General features: G+C 45.5%; 1 protein-coding gene across 3 annotated transcripts in view; it reads right to left on the bottom strand.

Moving 5' to 3' along the window:
• Nucleotides 1–1,248: 1,248 nt before the first annotated feature.
• LOC122924385 (T-lymphocyte surface antigen Ly-9-like) overlaps nt 1,249–24,335 on the bottom strand; it is a 33,441-nt gene continuing 10,354 nt past the window's right edge. Inside the window, exons 1-5 of one of the 3 annotated variants that reach the window (XM_044275414.1) lie at nt 15,187–15,368; nt 6,163–6,453; nt 4,724–4,999; nt 4,362–4,466; nt 1,249–1,627 (exon numbers count right to left, since the gene is read on the bottom strand). In XM_044275414.1, the coding sequence (XP_044131349.1) occupies nt 1,368–1,627; nt 4,362–4,466; nt 4,724–4,999; nt 6,163–6,453; nt 15,187–15,265 (1,011 nt within the window). In that variant the 5' untranslated portion in view covers nt 15,266–15,368 and the 3' untranslated portion in view covers nt 1,249–1,367. Of the gene's footprint in view, nt 1,628–4,361; nt 4,467–4,723; nt 5,000–6,162; nt 6,454–9,581; nt 9,720–15,186; nt 15,369–24,335 lie in introns of those variants that run through there. The other 2 variants (XM_044275416.1, XM_044275415.1) reach the window with 2 other exon arrangements.

Here is a 24,335-nt window from a genome sequence, read left to right as displayed (position 1 = left end):
GTGTGTGCAACACGCCAGACCTGCAGGGTATAGCGAGGTGAGGTCACGGTTATGGGCAATCGAGGGTTGCTCACTGTATTGGAGAACCCTGGGCAGGCGCGTGGCAGTGAAGGAGAGGTAGACACGGTTCCTCTGGGGCACACTCTGTATGTAGGGACCAGGCCTGATGGTGGATGAGGTGCCCTGGATGTTACGGGTATTTTGAGTGCCTGGGGCAAGGTCCCTTTAACTTTCGTGACGGTGGCACACCGGTGTATAGTTGGAATAAGCGAGGTACACAGGTGGTATAGTGAACCAAACGTTGCTTTACTTAACAGTCCAACTTTGTACATACAGATGGTAACACAGTCTCTTAGATCACAGCTTTACAAGCAGGCTTATTCCACAAGATGGCAGGTATTGATTATGCAAGATACTCAGAGGGTAAATCCACAATGCGCTCAGAATCAGGTTGTACCTTTCCTCAGAAATAGCGTACACTGTCCTTTCTAGAACTCCTGTCTGGCTTTCTATCCCAAGGCCCGGATGCCTAAATGGTGGCTTAAATCCTTGGTTACTATCTATATATCTTCCTCTCGTATTAAATCCTTGCTTTGCTTTCTAAAGCATCTGCCCATCAGGGTTACTTATCTTTTCTTGTAATATCCTGACTTGTCTGGTGAAGGACTGTGGGTTTCTCCCAGGAGGTTCTGTCCTGCTACTGGGGTGTCTCAACTGAGCTAAGCTTAGCCTCAGGAGCTTCAGGCTGACGAGGTAACTCCTCTAGTCCCCTGGAATACACTACTGGTCTCCAAGCAGGCTGTACTCCATCTAGCCTCCTGGTGCAGCTAGAAACCTGGACTGTCCAGCTGCATGTCAGGAGGAGGCCCTCAGCATATCCTGGGCTGGTGCCTTCTCACTTCTGTCTCCACAGACTCCTGACTATGACCTGACCCCTCCCTGTCTGGGCCTGGACATTTATACTAGGGGCTCCCTATCTCCCTCTAGTGTCTGGGATGTCTAACTACACCCAACTAGGCCTGCTATTGCATCATAGAGGGGAACATTGCATATAAAAACACATTAGAAAATACATTAAATGCACAATTAAATATAACATTTCTGTCCCTTGTGAACAGGAGCAACGCGCACACCAATTGACCCTTGTGTAGTGCCCACCCCTACCTAGTGATACACTACATGTGTCATCCACAGATCCCCCATAACTGTGTCATTCACAGATTCCCCCATAACAGTGTCATCCACAGATCCCCCATAACAGTGTCATCCACAGATTCCCCCATAACAGTGTGTTATAGTATTTGGCCCCTCATCAGTCTACCATGCACCTCACGTGTTGCCCCTGCGACTGGCTGGCTGCATATACATCATCCAATAGCTTCTTGACCACCGTCAGGGACCGAGACAAGGGGTTTTAATTCCACGCTGGATTTATCTTCTTGTCCACAATGACCTGGATCTGAACTGTTTTGGATATTCTCGGCTGTTGGCCCCCCCTGGCCATTGCCCAGGGTCATGTCTCCAGGTTCTTCTGGATCAGGTACTATACAGGAGGAATCTTCACTTTTTTCCTCTTCAGATGGTTTCTCGTTGATTAGCGGTGCTTTCTCTCCACTTGTGTGTTGACCTGTGGGAAGAAGGAAAGTTTCATGTTCTCTTTGTCTGACATGAAGGTCAATGGGATGACAAATCTACACGCATTAACCACTTCATTACCAGGTGATGTTCCATTTTGGCATTTTAGTTTATCAGTCCCTGCCTTCACAGAACCATAACTATTTTATTCTTCTGTTCACCTAACTGTATGAGAGAGAGTTTTTTTTTGCAGGACAAGTTGTACTTTCTAATGCCTCCATTTAATATTTTATAGGAAGTAGCGGGAAGCTGGAAAAAAATTATTAATGGGATGGAATTGGGGAAAAATATGTAATTCCACCACAGATTTTACAGAGTTCACTATTCAGTAAAATTGACCTGTGGCTTTCATTCTCCAGGTCACTATGAAAACAACAGTATCATATTTAGAGAGATTTTCATGTATTTTTATACTTAAATAAATAAATAAATATATATATATTTTTTGTAGGTGAAGAGATGAAAAAATACTGACTCAACCATTTAGATTTTTTTTCTGTTAACCGTCCAGGATAAAGTTTGCATTAATTTTTTTATACATTTTTCATTTTATTGTTTATTTTTTTTAATATGGTGAAAGAGGGGTGATTTGAATTTTTATACATTTTTAAAAACTTTATTTTGACTTTTTTTCCCCTACTTTTTTATGGTCCCCCTAGAGGAACTTAAAATATGATCATCGAATCTCTTCTCCCATAGACTGCAATGAATTATCATGTGTTATGGACATTGGTTGTGGAGACACTGTACCAACTGCAGAAGTGGTTGCCTGCTGACCCACCGACATCATAGAAAGGAACCAAGACAGAACCAACCAAGGCACAGGACACAGGCAGACAATAAAACAAGATATTTGGCATAAGTGCAAACACAGCGAGCCCCTAAGGAGCTGGTGCAGAGGATGGGGATGGTAGCCGTGATGGGATGTTGTGTGAGATGGTGCACTCCCTCAGGCCGTTGCTCCCTGTGGATCGGTGGGAAGGTGGTTTGAAGAATCAGGCCAGAAGTAATAGAATAAATGTTTGTCTTTACTTAGTTCAAAATATAACTTGTGGTAAATCAAGCAGCATTCAGTACAAAGTGCAGTTCCATCACAAGATGATGAGGTATGCTTTATGGTTATATGGCAATTTAATAGCACTTGCAGGCACTTGTGAATATAGATGTTCACGGTATGATACAGACCTGGTGTTTGACTGGCCTGGAAAAGGTCTATGTGATGGATGTTTGGGCTGTAGTCCCTCACCTGCAGCAGGGTCTGTAAAACTATGATTTTGCTGATCACTCTACTGTCTAGACTCACTGAATCTTTTTCAGAAGCAATGTTCTCGATTCTAACACTGTTACTGGAGTAAAGGTCTCACAAGAGAACTGGATATGGTCCCTTGGAGTAGGAGCTCAGGCAGGAAGCAGGACGAGACCACTCCTACCAAGAGGAGATGAACTGGGTGGGGAGCCCTGTCCTTGACAACCATTGCCAAACATGCCTCACATGTTGGTGTACAGGATTCCTCCAGGTCTGAGGTGCTGCACAAAAGGACTACAAAACAAAATCAGTGGAGCAGGAACAGGAACACCAGAATAGAATGCAGACAGACGGACAGAAGCCGGTACACAGCCTGTAGGGTCTGGCAGATACAGGGGAGGAGGAGCAGATGTTCAAATACGGAGATCGCTGTACCGGCTTCTCATGGTTAGCAGTCCTGACAAGGCCGCCTTATTACAAGTCCAAACAGTACAGTAGTGCCGCCTAGAGATGCTCCATCTGATGCTGTATTAGGGACCTATTCTCCAATACCTCCTTCATATGCTTTAGGCTACATGCCCACGGCACTATGTAGCGGCCGCCATACAGCTGTATTTAGAGCCAAAGTCAATAGAGCTATTCACATGGCCATTTTATAAAGGTGCCGTCAAAAATAGGAAATGTCAGATGAACCCCAATGATATCAATGGGGCGGTTTTAGACAGCCGTTTAGCCTGGAGTGCGCCATCTAACAGCCATTAAAAAGGGAACATTAGTGAAAAAAGGGCCTTTCAGGAGTTTAAAAAAAACACATCCATTTGCACTCGATGGGTCCTCACTGGAGGCAGCAGAACCTGATGAGGTCACATGATCACGCTGGGAGTGTCAGGTCCTGTTGCTTCCAGTGAGGAGCGGGTGTCCCATCACCTGCACATGGGTTAGGTGAGTATCTTAATTGTTTTGTTTAATGTTGCCACTAGGGGGGGGGGGTCACAACTGGTCACTAATATCTCTACTGGGGCTATAATAACTACCGAGGGGCATTAATGGCCAATTATCTATATTGGGGCACAAAGGGGTGCATTATTTATACAGACAGGGGTATTCGTTTATGCAGGTGGCTGATGACAGATAAGCGCTAGGCGCAGGTTTCGTCTGTGCTCTGTTTTTTGGCCATAACCTCAGATTGAAAACTTTTTTATTGTTGTAGAAAACAAGCGACTTAAAACCTCAATTTAAGGCCCCAGTTGACAATTCTCTGATGGGCCTCTCTTTTAGGTTACACGGTGGGCCACCCACGTGGGCCAATGTCAGGATGTTCTGCACAGGGCTCTAAGTCTAGGTGCTAAATCCCAGTCCAGTCATGTCTATGGCCAATCTGTTCTACAGTCAGTTTTTCTCAGTTTAATATATTTTGGTTGTAAAGGTGCAAACAGACAATGCTTTCCAATAAAGCATCTGACAGGAAAGGTCTACTTACATTTCCTGTAAAGTAGGAAAGCAGTAATGATGATACCAAGGACGACAACTACGATGATACACGAGTTTCGAGGGTTCCATGTTGCATTCTTGCACTTATCATTGTCTGAAAGAGAAACAGACATCATCATGGGTCACCTATTACTATTAGTTGTCCCAACACAGAAAGGTATATCCTCAGGCATTGTGAATAGTGGAGGTTATAAACCACGTCCTTCCTTGGTGGACCTAGGACTGAATCCTAGATGAGAAGAATTAAAACCAGGTACAGACACAACGTCCCATTCACTTCATTATGTGAGAATCCAATGCCCCAAGATGTGAAGAGAACCCAAAGTTAGTACTTTAGTGACTTTGACTTACCAGTAGATGGCAATAGAATCTCTGGAGACGTCTCATTTCCTACAGGGTTCCAAGCTTCACAGGTGTAGGTCTTGGCAGACCCTGGATCCAAGGGGTCAATAATCAAGAAGCTGGAATTGCTTATCCTGGTGATTTTCCCAGTGATCTCTTCTCCATTTTTATGAAATCTCACACTGAGGAGATCTGCTCCCTGGGCGCTGCACTGTAGGTGGACATGACATTGGCTGCCATCTATGGTTACATTCACTTTCCGGAGGGTTGTCTTAGTCACTGGTTCTATAGAAAGATGAAGTTATATAGTCAGAAAAAGCTCCTGTACTAGACCCATAGATGGAGATGACACATTTCTACATGCATTGTCTTCTTCCCAGTAATCCCTTAACATAAACTCTCACATCTGTCCTCTCTAGCTTGATGGTTTACACCCTTTGGCCCAGCACTTTGCTCCTGCTCCTCACAACTCTTCCCTTCAATGTGGTACTGTCAGTCTACAGCTCCAACAGTGTCCGGTGACCATGTCAGGACATACTGTACTTAAAGGGACATGTGGAGTCATAATGTGTGCTGATTAACAAGAGGTTGATCGGCGTTCCTTTAAAAAGTCTTCACACTGATCGATGAAAACCTCATGATGGACTAACAATCGCTAGCACAAACATTGCTAAAGTAGCCGGGCCAAGTCAAAACTGCTCTAGAGTAAGATCCAACAAATTTGTATAATCTCTGCCTGTCTGCGCAGAAAAGCTGCAGAAAATCTTAAAAAATTTCACATTTCCACAAATGAAGCTTCCACCACAATGTAGATCGGTTTCCTGGAGAAACTCTATTGATAGTTTCCCCCGAATATGTTCTGACCCTACCTCTGAACTTACTAGTCCTGACTGTGTTTTCTGACTTTGAAGGCTCAGTTGTGCTCATTTCTGATAATTTTTACCAACGTGATTGTTTTCCCAGGAATTAACCCTTGGTTATCCAGACCCCCATTTCCACTCTATAACGCCTGTCTGCTTAATGTCCTGTGCATTGTATACACCACCAATTACTGAGTACTCCATGGACCCTGACCTAAGGAACCAACCAGAAAAGTCCATTCCTGGATGGGGTGGAGGTTGGAGAGTTCCTTGCACTCTGCAACCAGGTTTACAAATGCAAAACCAGTTGCAGAATAAAATTTCTAGTGTAACCTAAACACAGATATTTCAACCCAATTTTAACATTTTCTTCTCCAAAAAGGTACATTGTTGAGATGATAAAATCAGATCAACAACTACTTCAATGTCCACAATTATACTACATGACCACTATCCAAGCAAGGTGCATACTACAGGGACTTCTATCAGTTTTATCCTGGTCTTTGGACTTTGTAGTATTCTTTCCAAAGAAGAAATGGTAGGAGATTAAGGAAATGTGAAGTACTGGTCTTCAATAGCAGGACTCACCAATCACATTGAGATGTATCTGAGCCACAACCTTCATGTTCACCACTTGCTCATACGTCTTGCTGTCTTCTTTGGTCAGTTGTCTCAGAACAAGCCTCAGGTCAGTCCCATTTCTTGAGAAGCTAGCCCGGTGTTTATACGGTGGCCTCACATTCTCAGAGTCATGATAGGTGGCTATAAGTGTTTGGCTGTCTCTTATTCTTAAATCATATGGAGTTCCAGGAGAAATTTTTACTGGTGGAAAAGTGAATGATGACCCAACAGCTCCATATATTGGGATCTCAGCATTCCCTGGAGGAATTTACAGAAGAAGAAGAAGAATTAGGTCACAAAAACTTTAACACCTAAAACTATAATGTACTACAAACTCTTTTTATGAAGATACTGAACACAAGAAGGACAGCCTGGTGCAGAGAGCCCACTCAGGGTGTCTAATGCTTGGATCTATCCTACAAACCCACTGGTGACATGACAGACATAAAGAACAGCATTGTCCTGTCTATATGTCACCAGCCAACCCAAGTAACACCATTATCTCCTCCACATGGCTTCGGCCAGACTGTCCTGTCCCAACCTCAGGTAGGTAATGCAGCTCCTTCGCTTCTACCTACTGTACCCTCAGGTACTACCGGGGTTTTCCAGTCTCACTTATGGAGGAATAACAGGGGCTGCACCTCTCTGAGACCCCCTCTAGGCTGATGGATGGATTTCCACTGTTAGACACTTGGCTCTCTTCTTAGGTCTTCTACACAGCTGAGGAGCTTGTTACAGTGTACTAGTGTAGGTAATTCCAGGTTGACAGCTCTTATACACTGTAACAATCTCCCTGCTATAGCAGTTATTTACACTGATACATTGTAACAATTTCTCAGCTGTGTAAGCAGGACAAGTTCGAGGGGGTTAGGGTTAGCCTTTCTATGGTACGGTAAATACATGTAATGGGCTTCATTTGATGCTAAGGGAAGATCCAGACTGTCAGGGGTGTTTGCTGGGGATGTGCCGGGTGCGGCCCTAATTACATCAGCACTAAGTGCAGCTCTGGATGTGACATGATGCAACTTCATGTGTCTCAAGGTGTCCAGACTGCTGGGGGTGAACTAGAACTGTAAACGCAGTCGCAGATGTCACATGAGTGTATGGTGCAGTATAATAGCAGAACTGTGATTACAGCCACGGATGTCACCTGAGTATAAGGCGCAATACAACATCAGAATTGTGAATTCAGCCTTGTATGTGACAGTAATTGGGAATACAGCTCTGAAGCAATTAACTTTCTTTTTTACAATCTGAGTCTGCTGCTCCACAGAGTTTATGTGTCAGGAATGGTACCTCCATTACCAATACTGGAAACACCAGGGGTATGGGGGGTGCAGTTTCTGTAGTTTTGGGAGGACAGAGTCTTGGTTGCATTTCTCTTTTGAGCTGTTGGGACTTTACACATACGTCAGGAGGATAAGACTTCACAGAAGGGCGAGGCACAGCCACTATAAAAGTACAGACGAGGAGTGTACGCCTAGAACATTCCACACCGAGGAGACTGAGCTCGGGCAAAAAGACACAACTAGAAAGAGAGCTGCTCATGGACAGAACCAGAACTGAACCTTTGGGATCTTAGACCAACTGAGGTCATACAGGACGGTGGCTCCCGAAACCCTGGAGACAATCTTCTCAGAAACTACAAGAAATTCCTCAGAAACCGTCTTGTGTTTTTTTATTAATTTATGGAATTTTAAGGACAAAGTCCATAATAATCTCGCATCTCACATTATTCCTGATCTTCTACCTTTTCATCTGGATGAAAGCCCTGGTATAGTAATAAAATCCTACAGATTGTCTCCAGTTTAGGGAGAATAAGGAGTTCATAAATGAGACCTGAAGATCATATCTCCTGATGGAAGAAATCCTCAGACACAAGGACCTACAGAAAACATCCATTTAGATCATATTGGATTTTTGACACATCGTCAAGGATTTCATTTCTTTTACTGGGGGGAGGGGAAGCATCAGAACTGGCACTGGGATTTTGTAGAACCTACAAAAATTATATTCAGATTTGATTTCTTCTAAGAGAAAGAAAGATCTCTCTGTACTGTCACCTAGTGGGGGTAGCTGCCCTATAGTCATTGACTGACCCCTTAACATAACAACATGACTAAGGATATTAGCAAACTAAGGACCTTCTCTAACAGGAAAAGTGACCCGTCTGCAGACAACTGTTTCAGGCTTCTTGCCCCTCATCAGCTACTTCCACTAGGTGGCACCTACAGAGACAGCTTTCTTTCTTTTGGAGAGCAAATCTGAATATCCCTTTTCCTTGAAATAATTCCCTGTCCTTCTCCCTACACCAGTCGTGGGACTCTCAGCACCCACTGAGACCTATATCAGAGGCTTCCTATCCAGATGACCAAGCATCCTTTGTGTTGATAAGGGGCAACTGTCTGAAGAAGGCTCGTAGTTTGAGTAATATACTTAGACATGTTGCAAGCTCTGTAAATCTGATGGACATTGGATGATTCTGTAAGTACCTCCAATATTTAGCACTACAGAGGTGGATCTCTGTCTCTCAGAGGAGGGCAATCTACATTGATATTAGACTGAGAAGTCATCACTGATACTGCAGTTGACATCATCTGGAATTGTATACAGCTCATCAGGACAATGATATCATGGACTCAGTCTGTTATTTGTAATTGTTTAATATCAGTTTAGTGTAGTCCTGGTAGGATACACAATTATACAGTAGAATGACCCTAGGAGGACGATGAAGGTAAGTCACTGTGTGAGGTGGAGATATTTGGAATAATGTTAATTAGTTTACACATAGTGGGATTTATATATGTTCAGTAGAGATGTTGTCTGGTTGGTTGTCTTTGTTTAACATTGGGTAAACTGTGAGACACTGAATACAGAATATAACAATGGTACATATTACACTGCCCTTTTTATGAGGTTACAAAAAAAATCTTCCAATGCTGAAACTTGTTGTACAACAATACCTATAGAGCAGGGGTAGTGTTGGACCCCGTGGCAGTCCCCTGAAGTATAACCTTGACATATCAAATGATAGAGACAAAAAGTATACAGTAAAAATCTTTTGCACTTAATATGAGTCACAGATACCATAGAGACATTCTATTTACTAGACCTATCTCTCAGACCCCACCCAAGCCATACACATAGTTTACTTCTATAGACATAGTTTATATCTGTAAGTTACAGTAATAAAGAAGAAGCCGACATAGTTCACTGTGTCTCACGTTTCCTATCAGAACCTATAATCCACATGTATATTCTAGAGACAGAATGTAGATATGATGAGGACGTGTCCAGGGAGCTCACAGCACAGTAGTTTCCGCACACTATAGAGGTGCATGTAATTCCCCATACACGCCGGACTACATACAGTGCATTACTCTCACCTGCAGCAACAACATTACTGAGTAATAGTACAGGCAGGAACATGGAGGTCTCCATCTTGGAAGCAGTCAGTGAGGGGGTGATGGAAGGTCTGATGAAACAGCCTTAGTAATGTAAATTAACATAAACCTCATCTGCTGAGATTTCACACCCCCTAATGTGTGCTGTATCCGGCCATGTTATGATCTAGAGATATGAGTGAGTCATTAGGCCAACGTCACTCCAAAATCACACCACTTTGATCACAGTCTTCAGGAATCATTAAGGCGCAGACATTTTATTTGATTGATAACTTGTAGTGATTTGGTGCATCCAAGGAATTCTGACATTCTGAGACTTGTAGGACAATAGCTGAGAAGACCTCTGTACAGCAGTAGGCCATTCTTGAAGGCAGATAACTGAGATGATCGTCCTTTATTCATATATCACCACCATATTGTGCAGCACTGCGCCTTACATAGCCGTCAAGTCGCAAATACAAGCTCTAATACAGTATATACAGGAAAAGGCAAAGAAGGTTAAGAAGATATACAAAGGAAATAGAGGCCTGCCCAAAACGAGCTTACAATCTTCTAGACAACGAGGACAGCATGAGTTATGTGTGCGGCATACATGGCTGACATTTAGTTATTATATTCAAAGTATGTGGTGAAATTGGCTTTTATTAACACAGGGGTAATGTTGGACCCCATGGCGGTCCCCTGACAGTTCATCTAACTCTAATATGCTTAGATCTTAGAGACAAAGCTTTTACAGAAAGAACATTTTGCAATTATGATAAGTCGCATATACAGTAGAGAGGTTCCACAGATTACACACAGATCCACGGGTGCACGTCCTGCCCACATACAGAAGCCATGGAGCCACAACACTGTACTGACACAATGACTGTATGACAAGTATCAATCATTAAGTCTTACACACATCATATAATTATAGGTCATGATAGTTAATTACAAAACTAAAAGTAACATTGTTCCCTGTGGCTGCAGTTTCCCTTTTCGAAAACAATGACGTCTATCATTGTATCTGAATGGTGTTATTCAGAGAAGTATGAGAGCACGAGGCTTTAGCCAGGGATAGAGCTGCACACTAATGTATATTGTACAGGCTATATACAGCATGCGGATCTCACCTGCTGCAGCACAGGTTAGGAGTAGTAGTACAAGGAGGAACATGGTGGGCTTTAAGCTGGAAGCAGATAATAAGAGCATGTATCTTAGTGAGATGTCCACTGGATAAATGAGCCTGTCGAATCTTTGAAGTCATGTGACTTCCTTTAAGTCTTCACTTGCTGTTCTCTTGACTCATTTTGGAAGTCCCCACCTGATATTTCTCAGTTACCAGGAAACAAATTGACATCATCTTCCCTGCACCAGTCAGGGGGTGCCAGTCGGCTGACACTCTGGATGTTACATTTACTATTGCCCATGTAAGGGGTTAAACTGCCGGGATCGGAGCACCGGGGCCGGGCTTCAGCTACTTTATTTTTTATTACTTATTTTTCTCATAACTGGGAAATTTAATGGGACTTTACTTAATAGCAAAATCAGGCCCCTGTCTCTGTGTCTCTAGGACCAGGGAGGCCGCACTGTCACATCGCTCTATTTCAAGAGGGATAACACAAAAAATGCCGATCGTCACTTGTAAGGCGACTTTCACACTTGGATTTTGTGTGGATCCGTCATGGATCTGCACAGACGGATCCGTTCAGATAATATAACCATCTGCATCTGTTAAGAACGGATCCGTTTGTATTATCTGTAACATAGCCAAGACGGATCAGTCATGAACTCCATTGAAAGTCAATGGGGGACGGATCCGTTTTCGATTGTGCCAGATTGTGTCATAGAAAACGGATCCGTCCCCTTTGACTTACATTGCGTGTCAGGACGCATTCTTTTGGCTCAGTTTCATCAGACGGACACCAAAACGCTGCAAACAGCATTTATGGTGTCTGTCTCCAAAGCGGAATGGAGACTGAGGCCTCATGCACATGACCATTCCGTTTTTTTGCGGTCCGCAAACCGTACGGAGTGCTGTCCGCATCTTTTGCAGCCCCATTGAAGTGAATGGGTCCGCATCCGAGCCGCCAAAACAACGGATGCGGACCCAAACAACGGCCGTGTGCATGAGGCCTGAACTGATGCATTCTGAGCGGATCCTTTTCTATTCAGAATGCATTAGAATGCAAACTGATCCGTTTTAAACCGCTGAGCCCTGAACGGATCTCCGAAATGGAAAGCCAAAGCGCCAGTGTGAAAGAAGACTTAGCATCGACCTATTACACAGGCCGATGCAAAGTGAATGGGGAGTAATGGATTATCTGTAGACCTTCCCTGATTACACAGGGGGATGTGCTGGATAGTGTTGATCGTGAATATTGCCACTTTGAGAATTTGCTAATATCTAGAATATAGGGCTATTTCTTCGTAATCAAGAATATTCTAGATTTTTTTTCATCAGTACCCATGATCCCTCCCTGCTTCTTGCTTGTGGGCCAATGAGAAGGCTGCAATATCTTTGACTTTAGGAGTCGTGTTGATCGCAAATTTTCGTATCGCAAATTTTTATTGTGAATTTTCCGATTGCTGATTTTCACAATCAAGAAAAGAATTATTGGAGAGCACGAATTTGTGAATATATGACGAATATTCGCCCAAATTCGTCCCTGAGACATCCAGGGCTCCCTCTAAAGGTGGTAATACAATCTGTGAGCTCCCTCTAGTGGTGGCTGAATAATCTGTATGTAGTGAGCTCCCTCTAGTGGTAGCTTTAAATTTATATGTAGTAAACTCCTCCTAGTGGTGGTGTAAAATCTGTATGTATTATGCTCCTCCTACTGGTGGCTACATAATCTGTATGTAGGGAGCTTTCTCTACAGGTGGCTATATAATCTGTATGTAGGGAGCTTTCTCTAGAGGTGGCTATATAATCTGTATGTAGTGAGCTCCCTCTAGTGGTGGCTGTATAATCTGTATGTAGTGAGCTCCCTCTAGTGGTGGCTGTATAATCTGTATGTAGTGAGCTCCCCCTAGTGGTGGCTGTATAATCTGTATGTAGTGAGCTCCCCCTAGTGGTGGCTGTATAATCTGTATGTAGTGAGCTCCCTCTAGTGGTGGTTGCATAATCTGTATGTAGTGAGCTCCCTCTAATGATGACTATATAATCTATATGTAGTGAGCTCCCTCTAGTGGTGGCTATATAACCTATATGTATTGAGCTCTATGTAGTGGTGGCTGTATGATCTGTATGTAGTGAGCTTCCTTTAGTAATGGCTATATAATCTGTGTGTTATGAGCTCTCTCTAGTGGTGGCTGTATGATCTGAATGTAGTGAGCTCCCTCTAGTGGTGTCCGTATGATCTGAATGTAGTGAGCTCCCTCTAGTGGTGGCTGTATGATCCGTATGTAGTGAGCTCCCTCTAGTGGTGGCTGTATAATCTGTATGTAGTGAGCTCCCTTAGTGGTGGCTGCTGAAAAAGTTTAACACACAGCACTTTTTCTTTATGACTTGGAGGACTGTAGTAGAAGAACTGGGCACAACACCCTATTATGGAATTCTAAATTGAATTTGTGTTACGTGAAGGTGGAGTGACACTTTATGTTGCCACTTCCTTGCCTTTTTCTTGCAGTGTGTACAGGTCTGTTCATTAATGCTGCTGTTTATCTGATATCTCTTTAATAAAGCACATTCATGTTGTAAATAAAGTTATGTTTGACTTCTTATATGAGTAATCTCTGCAGAACTGGACCACATGATGTCGCTGCGCACTGTGTGGATGGAGGGCGCAAGTACCAGTGATGTCATCAGTAGGGATTAGCAAACTTGCATTTTACAAGTTCGGTGTTCAGGTATTTGTGCAATTCCGTTATGGATTATCATGGAATATAACGGAATGCTGTGACGGGATGCATATCATAAAAGAAACCAGACGGATCCGTTATGCCGCCCATTGACTTCTCTTTTGATGGAATGCAAAACGGAATGCCTCTTAAAGGTTTCTGTTGTACATTCCATCATAGCATTCCGTTATATTCCGTGATAACAGAATCGATAACGGAATTGCACAAATACCCAAACCAGAACTTGAAAAATGCATGTTCGCTCATGTAGTCCTCAGCAATGTGTAAGAAATGCTATAGATGCTCTTGCTATAGAACAGGGGTAGTTTGGGACCCCATGACAGTCCCCTGAAATATAACTTTGCCATATGAGATCAAGGAGTCAATATGTATGCAGTAAAAATGTTTTGCACTTAAGATGAGTCACAGATACCATAGGGAGGTTTCATATGCTAGACACACATCCCCAGGACCCTAACCGAACCATAGGTACATACTTAAGAGGATTTGCCCACTGAACTCACAGCTCAGTGGTTTTCACATATAGGTACATACAGGACTATATAGAGCACGTGGTTCTCCTCCATAGCTGTAGAATTATAGGTAGGAATGTGGGGGGCTTCATTAAGTAAGGGGATGATAAAATGTCTGATAAATTGATCGATAATGGGATTGTAAATAACATAAACATCTTCTATCGAGATTTCCCCCCCCCCCCATAATGTATTATCAGGTGATACAACGATGTAAAGAAATGTATGAGTCATTAGGGAAATACCCATAAATGATCTGCAGCACCTTTACAGACCCTCCTGGCTTCATCATGTTTTATTTTTTTTATATATTTTAACTACCTTAGGACCTAAATAGATATTAATAAACAAATTCAATTTATTTGGGGACACGACCTTGTAATGATTTGATGCATCCAAGTGTGAGACTTATAGTACAGCAGGCAAGAACACTTCCATTCTGCAGTATACAGTTCTTGAAGGCAGATATCTTAGATGATTATCCTTTATTCAGATATCACTACTATATTGTGCAGCCCTGGGCCTTACATAGAAGCAGATATATAAATACCAGCTCTAATACAGTATGAACAGGAAAAGGACAAGAAAGCAAAGTTATATCAAGGAATCAGAGGCCTGCTCAAGACGAGTTTACAATCTTCTAGACAGTGAGGGGAGTATGAGTTAGTCATGCTGACATTTAGGTCATTATCTACACAGTATTTGTAGATATTGGCTTGTATTAATATAGGGGTAATGTTGGACCCCATGGCGGTCCCCTGACATTTAATCTAACCCTAACATACCAGATCTTAGAGACAAAGCTTATACAGAAAGAATATTTAGCAATTAAGATGAGTCACATATACAGTAGAGAGGTTCCAGAGATTACACACAGATCCCCGGTAGGACACCCGGCCCACATACAGAAGACACAGGCCCATAACACTATACTGCCGCCATAATATTTGCCTATTCACTTTTCGTGAGATGACTGTATGATAAGTATAAATCATTAAGTCTTTCATCATACAATTACAGGTCATGACACAATTAAGAATCAAAACTAAAAGTAACATTGTTCCCTGTGGTTACAATTTCCCTTTTCGAACCAAAACAAATGACGCCTATTATTGTATCTAAATCTTGTTATCTGAATGAGGGTGCACACTAATCCCTATGCCCAATGTATACTGTACGTGCGTCTAACACACTACCCATACAGGCTATATACAGCATGCAGATCTCACCTGCTGCAGCACAGATTAGGAGTGGCAGTACAAGGAGGAGCATGGTGGGCTTCATGCTGGAAGCAGATAATAAGAGCATGTATGTCACTGAGACGTCCACTGGATTAAAGAGCCTGCTGAATCTTTAAAGTCATATGACTTCCTTTAAGTCTTTAATCAAGAGAACAGCAAGTAATCTTGGAAGTCCCCACCTGATATTTCTCAGTTACCAGGAAACAAATTGACATCATCTTCCCTGCACCAGTCAGGGGGTGCCAGTCGGCTGACACTCTGGATGTTACATTTACTATTGCCCATGTAAGGGGTTAAACTGCCAGGATCGGAGCACCTGGGCCGGGCTTCAGCTACTTTATTTTTTATTACTTATTTTTCTCATAACTGAGAAATTTAATGGAACTTTACTTAATAGCAAAATCAGGCCCCTGTCTCTGTGTCTCTAGGACCACGGAGGGAAGTACAACTTTTTTTTGGTTGGAGGGCCGCACTGTCACATCGCTCTATTTCAAGAGGGATAACACAAAAAATGCCGATCGTCACTTGTTAGCAACGACCTATTACACAGGCAGATGCAAAGTGAATGGGGAGTAGTGGATTATCTGTAGACCATCCCTGATTACACAGGGGGATGTGCTGGAGATCATTGAACATTTTATTATTATTAAAAAACTAATTGTCACAAAAATTGTCCCCTACGAGGTCACAGAAAGACCTTAGAGAGACACTGCAACTCATATTTTTAACTATTTCCACTGTAACAGGGACAATCCAAAGGAACTCCAGTTAAGGGGAAAACCCGCCCCCTGTGAAGGAGCAGAGCTGAGCAGGGTCTAATAAGATCCTGCTGCTCTGCTCTGTCCCTGAGGCACCCTGTGCTCCCTCTAAAGGTGGCTGTACAATCAGGTGATTTTCCTATTTCATGACGTAAAGTCATGATTTTATTAAAGACACGGAGGCGAGTATTGCTATACTCCTTCTTTACTCTGACCAATAGCAGCAAAGAACAAATAAAAATATTGAAACATGTCATCAGCCCCTCCCCATAGTCTCTCTATAACAGGCCACACCGCCTGCAAATCCTCCTCTTTCTTTGTAAATCCAAACCGAACAGTCCAACCGAACCGCCAACCAGGAACCGGAACAGCCTGGGAACAAAAGCGCCATCCATCCGGAAGCGAACAGGAACACCAGGAACAACCTTGAAGAACCTCCTGAAGCTGTCCACGTCACATGACCGGCTGGAACCGAACTGCCGACCCTCCGAACCAGGACGTAGAACAAAGGACACCATGGAACTGACCGATCTCAACCTGAAAAAAGGTGAAAACAGAGCCATGATAGAAGCAAATTGGTGCATTGTATTCCCAAACAAATGGTTGCGACAAACCTACTCAGGAAAAAACTCATAGAGTTAAATCAATATGCAAATGACACACAATCAAAATCATTCCAATTTTAAAACTCACATAGGGAGGGAAAACGTAGGGTGGGCAATACTCGCCTCCGTGTCTTTAATAAAATCATGACTTTACGTCATGAAATAGGAAAATCACCTGATTTTATTACAAGACCCGGAGGCTCCTATTGCAAGTTCAAAGTTAAGATAAATTCCCAACAATTGACGAAAAAACGTGAGGACCTGGACGGAAGTAAAATTCCCTGAACGTGGACACTCTGGACCAGTCCGCCAGTTCCAAAATGCCCTCCAGTCTGGCGCTAGAAACCGCCAAAGAGGTAGCAGACGCCCCCCTAGCAGAATGCGCCGAAAAAACAGAAGTATCTACGCCCTCAAGCTCCATGATCCACTTCATCCACCTAGCCAGCGTGGGAGTGGTCACTGGGGCAAAAGGACGAATGGTCGAAAGGAAAAGATGCGGGAACTCACGTGACCGATGCGGAGAAGTGCGAGCCTCATACTCCCTGAGGCAGGCCACTGGGCAAAGTGAAGGTGAAGCCGGGAAAGCAGGATAAGCCACCGACCGGAAAATCTAGGTCCAGGAGGACGAGACATCCAAGAACCGCGCAGGAGACGACATACTAAAGGATGTTGCCCCGCAGGGGTACCATCAAAACCTTGGTGAGAGGCAGAAATAGCCGATCTGAACAGGCTGATTGTGCGGTAAGCCTTGCCCTGGTCAAATAAAGAAGAAAGGAAATGCAAGATCTCCGTCACAGGTGCCGATACGGGATCCAAGTCCCTAGCCACGCACCAGCGAGCCCAAGATCCCCAGGCCGATCTGTAAGATCTTCTGGTGCCAGGGGCCCACGCATTTTCCAAGAGGACTCTAGCTGTTCCCGAAACTCCTGGGACCTCCCAGGGTCCCCTGAAATCCGACATGCCAGCAGGCGCAGGGATCCGTCTAGGAGAAGAGGATGTAGTTGGTGATTCGGACCTCGGAGGAGAGTCTGAGACGTCGGGAGCAGGTACGGGATCCCTATCATCATCTCCAGAAGGTGCGGAAACCACGACTGGGAGCTCCAAAAAGGGACCAGCAGCACCAGATCCGCTGAATAACGTCGCACCTGAATCAGGGTCCTGGGGATCAGCTGAAATGGAGGAAACGCGTAAAGCAGATCTCTGGACCAATCCTGCAGAAAAGCGTCCACCGCTTCGGCTTCCGGGTCCGGGCGCCAACTGTAAAAACGTCGTAGTTGCGAGTTGAGACGGGAAGCAAACAGGTCGATGCAGCAAGGACCCCAAATTGACATTAAGGAACGGAACACCGCGGGATCCAACTGCCAGTCGCTGGAATCGGAAAGATACCGAGAGCTCCAATCCGCATGAATGTTCTGGACGCCAGGGAGATATTCCGCCAAAACAACCAACTCCTTGTCTAGACGGTAGTCCCAGAAATCCTTCGCCAGACGAGACAAGATGGTGGAGCGGGTTCCGCCCATGCCGTTGATGTACCTCACCGCTGACATGTTGTCCATGCGAAGTTGGATGCGGGATCTGGCCGTGTCTTTCGTGAAGCTCTTGATCGCGAATGATCCAGCCAACAGTTCCAGCGCATTGATCTGGAATCCCGCCTCGGCCTCTGACCAACCGCCTCCGGTCGTGATCCCCTCGCAGTGAGCTCCCCAGCCCGACAGGCTGGCATCCGAATCCACCACGAAATCCGGACGATGGCCGAAGATCGCCTTGCCGTTCCAAGCCCGTAGATTGTGGATCCACCAGGATAGTTCCTCCTTGGTCTCCTCGTCCAGCGAGATCCAATCCGCATAGGAAGCCCCCGCCCGAAGGTGGGAGATCTTCAGGCGCTGTAGAGCCCGGTAGTGAAGAGGGGCTGGGAAAACCGCCTGGATAGACGAGGCCAGTAGCCCTATGATCCTGGCTAGATGGCGCAGAGGGATCTGGGAAGACGACCTGGCTTTGCACAACTCCTTCCGTATGGACCGAACCTTGGCCGGAGGTAGGCTGAGCGTCCCTGCCGTGGCATCCACCAGAAACCCCAAGAACTCCATCACGTGAGACGGGGTGAGGCAAGATTTCTCCTGATTGAGGAGGAAACCCAGATCTGACAGAAGATCCATGGTCCAGCAAAGATGATCCAGTAATACTGACCGATTCTGGGCCATGATCAGAATGTCGTCCAGATATACGATGAGACGAACTCCACGACTGCGTAGCCACGCCACAGCCGGGCGCATCAGCTTGGTGAAACACCAGGGAGCTGAAGAGAGGCCGAATGGGAGGCACGTGAACCGCCAAATCCTGTCCTGCCAAGAGAAACAGAGAAGGTTCCTGGACGCGTCCTCTACTGGGACAGTAAGATAAGCGTCCTTCAAGTCCAGCTTGACCATCCAATCGCCCATCTGAAGGAGGTCCCGAAGGAGATGGATGCCCTCCATTTTGAAATGGCGGTATCTGACGAACGCGTTGAGGGCGCGTAAATTGATAACAGGCCGAAGTAGGCCCCCCTTTTTTGCCACCAGAAAAATATTGCTGATTATAAGGCCAGGGGACATCGGAGCCGGTTCTATGGCCCCTTTGCGGACAAGGTCCGACAGTTCTGAGTCGACCAGTATACGGTTCTCCGCTGAGAGTATTGCCGGGTGCGGAGGTGGGAGGGATAGTGGAGAGGACGTCAGCTCGATATGGAAACCCCTGACCGTGGACAGGACCCAACGGTCCGAGGTGATGTGGGACCAAGCTGGAGAAAAAAAAAAAAAGACGTAGTCTGCCCCCTACACAAGCCTTTAAAGAATTGAAATGAGTTGGTAGACTCACCGTAGGGACGTCTAGAAGACGGATTTCCTCGATATCCTCTTGGACGCCAGGAGCTTCCTCGTGAAGGGAAGAACGAAGACTGTTCTCGTCTGTGCTCCTGGAATGAAGACCTCTGGGAGTAGGAGCCTCGGCCCGAACCACGGGACTGAAATTGGGCACGGCCGGACAGGCGGCCCCTGAAGCTGCAGGCCCTGGTAGAGACCCTACCGTGAAAAACTCGCTCCATGGAGGACTGGGCCTTGTCTAAGGCCGTGAAAGCCCCCACAAACCTCCCTAGGTCCTTAATGAACGGTTCTCCAAATAAAAGGCCCTGGGCCTCCTTTCCAGCCTCCGTCAGAGCTAGGTTTGACAGCTTTGGCTCAATTTTGAAGAGGATGGCCTTTCGCCTCTCTATAGCCAAGGACGTATTCACGTTCCCTGCTATGCAAATGGCCCTCTGTACCCATTCGCGCAATTCCAGTGGGTCAACTTGCTTGTCCTCGGCTTTAGCTGTCTCTGCCAGGTCAAAAAGCTTAGCTAGCGGGCCAAATATGTCCAGGAGTTTATCCTGGCAGGATCGTAGCGCCGACTCCAGACCCCTACGCGGGTTCCAACCAGATTTGGCGAGGAACTGCGTCATCTTGGGGTCGACCGCTGGAGTCTCGCACACCCTGTTAGGGATGACGGGTCTGGGGCACTCCGCCCCAAGCTTATTGCGAGCCTCTTTGGAAAGAGGACATCGCACTCTAGCCTCCAAATATTTGGAGACGTGCTCCAATGGTAACCACTCAGCCGAGCGGGGGTGGTGGAGCGAATCTGGGTCGAACATGGTTCCCCAGAGGGATCCGTCAATGGTGCAGGCATACCTTCTGCAGCAGACATTAGGGAGTTACACCCGGGTAGGGGGTTATCCTCCATGACCCCTGATGGGTCCTCCTCTGCCTCCTCAAAGGCGTCATCTAAAGCCTCCTCCTCGCATCCGATATCAGAGTCGGAATCCATCTCCTGCAGTGCTCTAGCACTTTTCCAGTTGCGCGTGCGTTCTGCCCGACGCGTACGGGCTCTCTTGCGCGGACCAGGCGCGCCAACATTGGTGGAAACATCATCACCTTTCTGAATTCTTTTTCTGGAGGCAGACGGCCCTGGCCCGGTGGGTGAGGACACCATGACGGGCTGCGGGGTCTGAGAGGTAGTCGGATGGGCAGCCAGGGCCTGAGCGATAATCTGGGAAATGACCGAAGTCATTGAACCCATGGCTGCAGCTATGGCGCTGGACAGCGACGCTTGAAAATCAATGGTCTGATCCCCAGGGATCGGGATATGGCCATCCTCCCCCGAAGGGGTTAAATCCACCAGAGGGACGTCCTCCGCTGCAGGGCCCTGGCCAGTATGCACATTTTTAGGCATGATGGCCTGTGCAAGTGTGTACTGATAAAGGTACTGCTTTAGTATAATATAATAGGCGATCTAGCAAGTTATGGTATGAGGGAAAACACAGGGTTAAAACCCCAGTCTCAACCACACAGCAAACGCTAACAATGGCCGCTCAATAGAACAAGCAACAGCCACAGGAGCGTCTGGGGAGAAGGAACTGGTGATGGGGATTTGCCCCAGGCCAGTAACAAGAGAAACGCTGCGAAAAGAAACCTAACCGGACACCCAGGGACGGACCGAGGCAGCCAAGCTCCAGGCCGAGAAGACGCACAAAGCGGAAGCGGAAGCGCCCGAGATCTCGCGAGATCTCGGGCGCGCCTGCCGGGAAGGAAGAGAGCGCAGCCGCGGCCGCACTGGGTAAGCGGCGGCGGGAAAAAGAGCCGCCCGATTAGGAGGGGGGAACAGAAGGGGGCATAGTGAGGGAGAAACCAGAGGGAAAACAAGATGTCCGTCCTGGGATCCGAACCACCAATAGGAGAAACCCCAAAAGAGACCAATAAGATAGGGGAAAAAGGATAAATCTAACAGGCACAATATAAAAATCACCTATATGCACCCCCAAATAGCCCCACAAGGGGAAAAAACTAATCAAGACAAATTTCCAAAGAATTATAAAATCATCAGTAAGTCATAATGAGAAAAACAGTAACAAAGCACTACTTATCTCTGCGGTCAGCAGCAAAGAAAGAGGAGGATTTGCAGGCGGTGTGGCCTGTTATACTGGGACTATGGGGAGGGGCTGATGACATGTTTCAATATTTTTATTTGTTCTTTGCTGCTATTGGTCAGAGTAAAGAAGGAGTATAGCAATAGGAGCCTCCGGGTCTTGTAATAAAATCTGTATTCAGTGAATTCCCTTTAGTGGTGGCTGTATTATTAGCATGTAGTGAGCTCCCTCTAGTGGTGGCTGTATAATCTGTATGTAGTGAGCTCCCTCTAGTAGTGACTGTATGATCTGAATGTAGTGAGCTCCCTCTAGTGGTGGCTGTATGATCCATATGAAGTGAGCTCCCCCTTGTGGTGGCTGTATAATCTGTATGAAGTGAGCTCCCTCTAGTGGTGGCTGTAAAATCTGTATGTAGTGAGCTCCCTCTAGTGGTGGCTGTAAAATCTGTATGTAGTGAGCGCCCTCTAGTGGTGGCTGTATAATCTGTATGTAGTATATAATCTGTAGGTAGTGAGCTCCCTCTAGTGGTGGCTGTATGATCCATATGAAGTGAGCTCCCCCTTGTGGTTGCTGTATAATCTGTATGAAGTGAGCTCCCTCTAGAAGTGGCTGTATAATCTGTATGTAGTGAGCTCCCTCTAGTGGTGGCTGTATGATCCATATGAAGTGAGCTCCCCCTTGTGGTGGCTGTATAATCTGTATGAAGTGAGCTCCCTCTAGTGGTGGCTGTAAAATCTGTATGTAGTGAGCTCCCTCTAGTGGTGGCTGTAAAATCTGTATGTAGTGAGCGCCCTCTAGTGGTGGCTGTATAATCTGTATGTAGTGAGCGCCCTCTAGTGGTGGCAGTATATTCTGTATGTAGTATATAATCTGTATGTAGTAAGCTCCCTCTAGTGGTGGCTGTATGATCCATATGAAGTGAGCTCCCCCTTGTGGTGGCTGTATAATCTGTATGAAGTGAGCTCCCTCTAGAAGTGGCTGTATAATCTGTATGTAGTGAGCTCCCTCTAGTAGTGGCTGTATAATCTGTATGTAGTGAGCGCCCTCTAGTGGTGACTGTATAATCTGTATGTAGTATATAATCTGTATGTAGTGAGCTCCCTCTAGTGGTGGCTGTATGATCCATATGAAGTGAGCTCCCCCTTGTGGTGGCTGTATAATCTGTATGTAGTGAGCTCCCTCTAGTGGTGGCTGTAAAATCTGTATGTAGTGAGCTCCCTCTAGTGGTGGCTGTATAATCTGTATGTAGTGAGCTCACTCTAGTGGTGGCTGTAAAATCTGTATGTAGTGAGCTCCCTCTAGTGCTGGCTGTATAATCTGTATGTAGTGAGCTCCCTCTAGTGGTGGCTGTATAATCTGTATGTAGTGAGCTCTCTCTAGTGGTGTCCGTATGATCCGTATGTAGTGAGCTCCCTCTAGTGGTGGCTGTATGATCCGTATGTAGTGAGCTCTCTCTAGTGGTGTCCATATGATCTGAATATAGTGAGCTCCTCTAGTGGTGGCTGTATAATCTGCATGTAGTGAGCTCTCTCTAGTGGTGTCCGTATGATCTGAATGTAGTGAGCTCCCTCTAATGGTGGCTGTATGATCCGTATGTAGTGAGCTCTCTCTAGTGGTGTCCGTATGATCTGAATATAGTGAGCTCCCTCTAGTGGTGGCTGTATAATCTGTATGTAGTGAGCTCCCCCTAGTGGTGGCTGTATAATCTGTATGTAGTGAGCTCCCTCTAGTGGTGGCTATATAATCTGTATGTAGTGAGCTCTCTCTAGTGGTGTCCGTATGATCTGAATGTAGTGAGCTCCCTCTAGTGGTGGCTGTATGATCTGAATGTAGTGAGCTCCCTCTAGTGGTGGCTGTATGATCCGTATGCAGTGAGTTCCCTCTAGTGGTGGCTGTATAATCTGTATGTAGTGAGCTCCCTCTAGTGGTGGCTGTATAATCTGTATGTAGTGAGCTCCCTCTAGTGGTGGCTGTTTAATCTGTATGTAGTGAGCTCTCTCTAGTGGGGTCCGTATGATCTGAATGTAGTGAGCTCCCTCTAGTGGTGGCTGTATGATTTGAATGTAGTGAGCTCCCTCTAGTGGTGGCTGTATGATCCGTATGTAGTGAGTTCCCTCTAGTGGTGGCTGTATAATCTGTATGTAGTGAGCACCCTCTAGTGGTGGCTGTATAATCTGTATGTAGTGAGCTCCCTCTAGTGGTGGCTGTATAATCTGTATGTAGTGAGCTCTCTCTAGTGGTGTCCGTATGATCTGAATGTAGTGAGCTCCCTCTAGTGGTGGCTGTATAATCAGGTGATTTTCCTATTTCATGACGTAAAGTCATGATTTTATTAAAGACACGGAGGCGAGTATTGCTATTCTCCTTCTTTACTCTGACCAATAGCAGCAAAGATAAAAAGAAAATATTGAACATTTGAACAGCCCCTCCCCATAGTCCCAGTATAACAGGCCACTCCGCCTGCAAATCCTCCTCTTTCTTTGTAACTCAAGTCCGAACATCCAACAGAACCGGAAAACCAAGAGTCCCAGAACATCATGGAACAACAACTGCCTTCCATCCGGAAGCGAAACGGGAAGAGCCGGAAACAGCACCGAAGGATGCTCCTCGTCCTGTCCACATCAACCGATCGGCTGGAACCAAACTGCCGACGACGTAGACCAATAGATACCGCACACCAGGCCGGTCTCAACCTGAAAAGGTGAAAAAAACAGAAAATGATAGTAACAAAATTGGGACATGGTATCCAAAATCAACTGGTTGCGATAAACCTACTCAGGAAAAAACTCATAGAGTTAAGATCAATAAGCGTATGACAACAAAGCAATAACATCTGTAGAA

The sequence above is a fragment of the Bufo gargarizans genome, chromosome 1, assembly GCF_014858855.1.
Source record: "Bufo gargarizans isolate SCDJY-AF-19 chromosome 1, ASM1485885v1, whole genome shotgun sequence".
Classification (NCBI taxonomy): Eukaryota; Metazoa; Chordata; class Amphibia; order Anura; family Bufonidae; genus Bufo; species Bufo gargarizans.
Note: the sequence above shows the minus strand (reverse complement) of the source record. Positions and strands in the feature narration are given on the sequence as shown.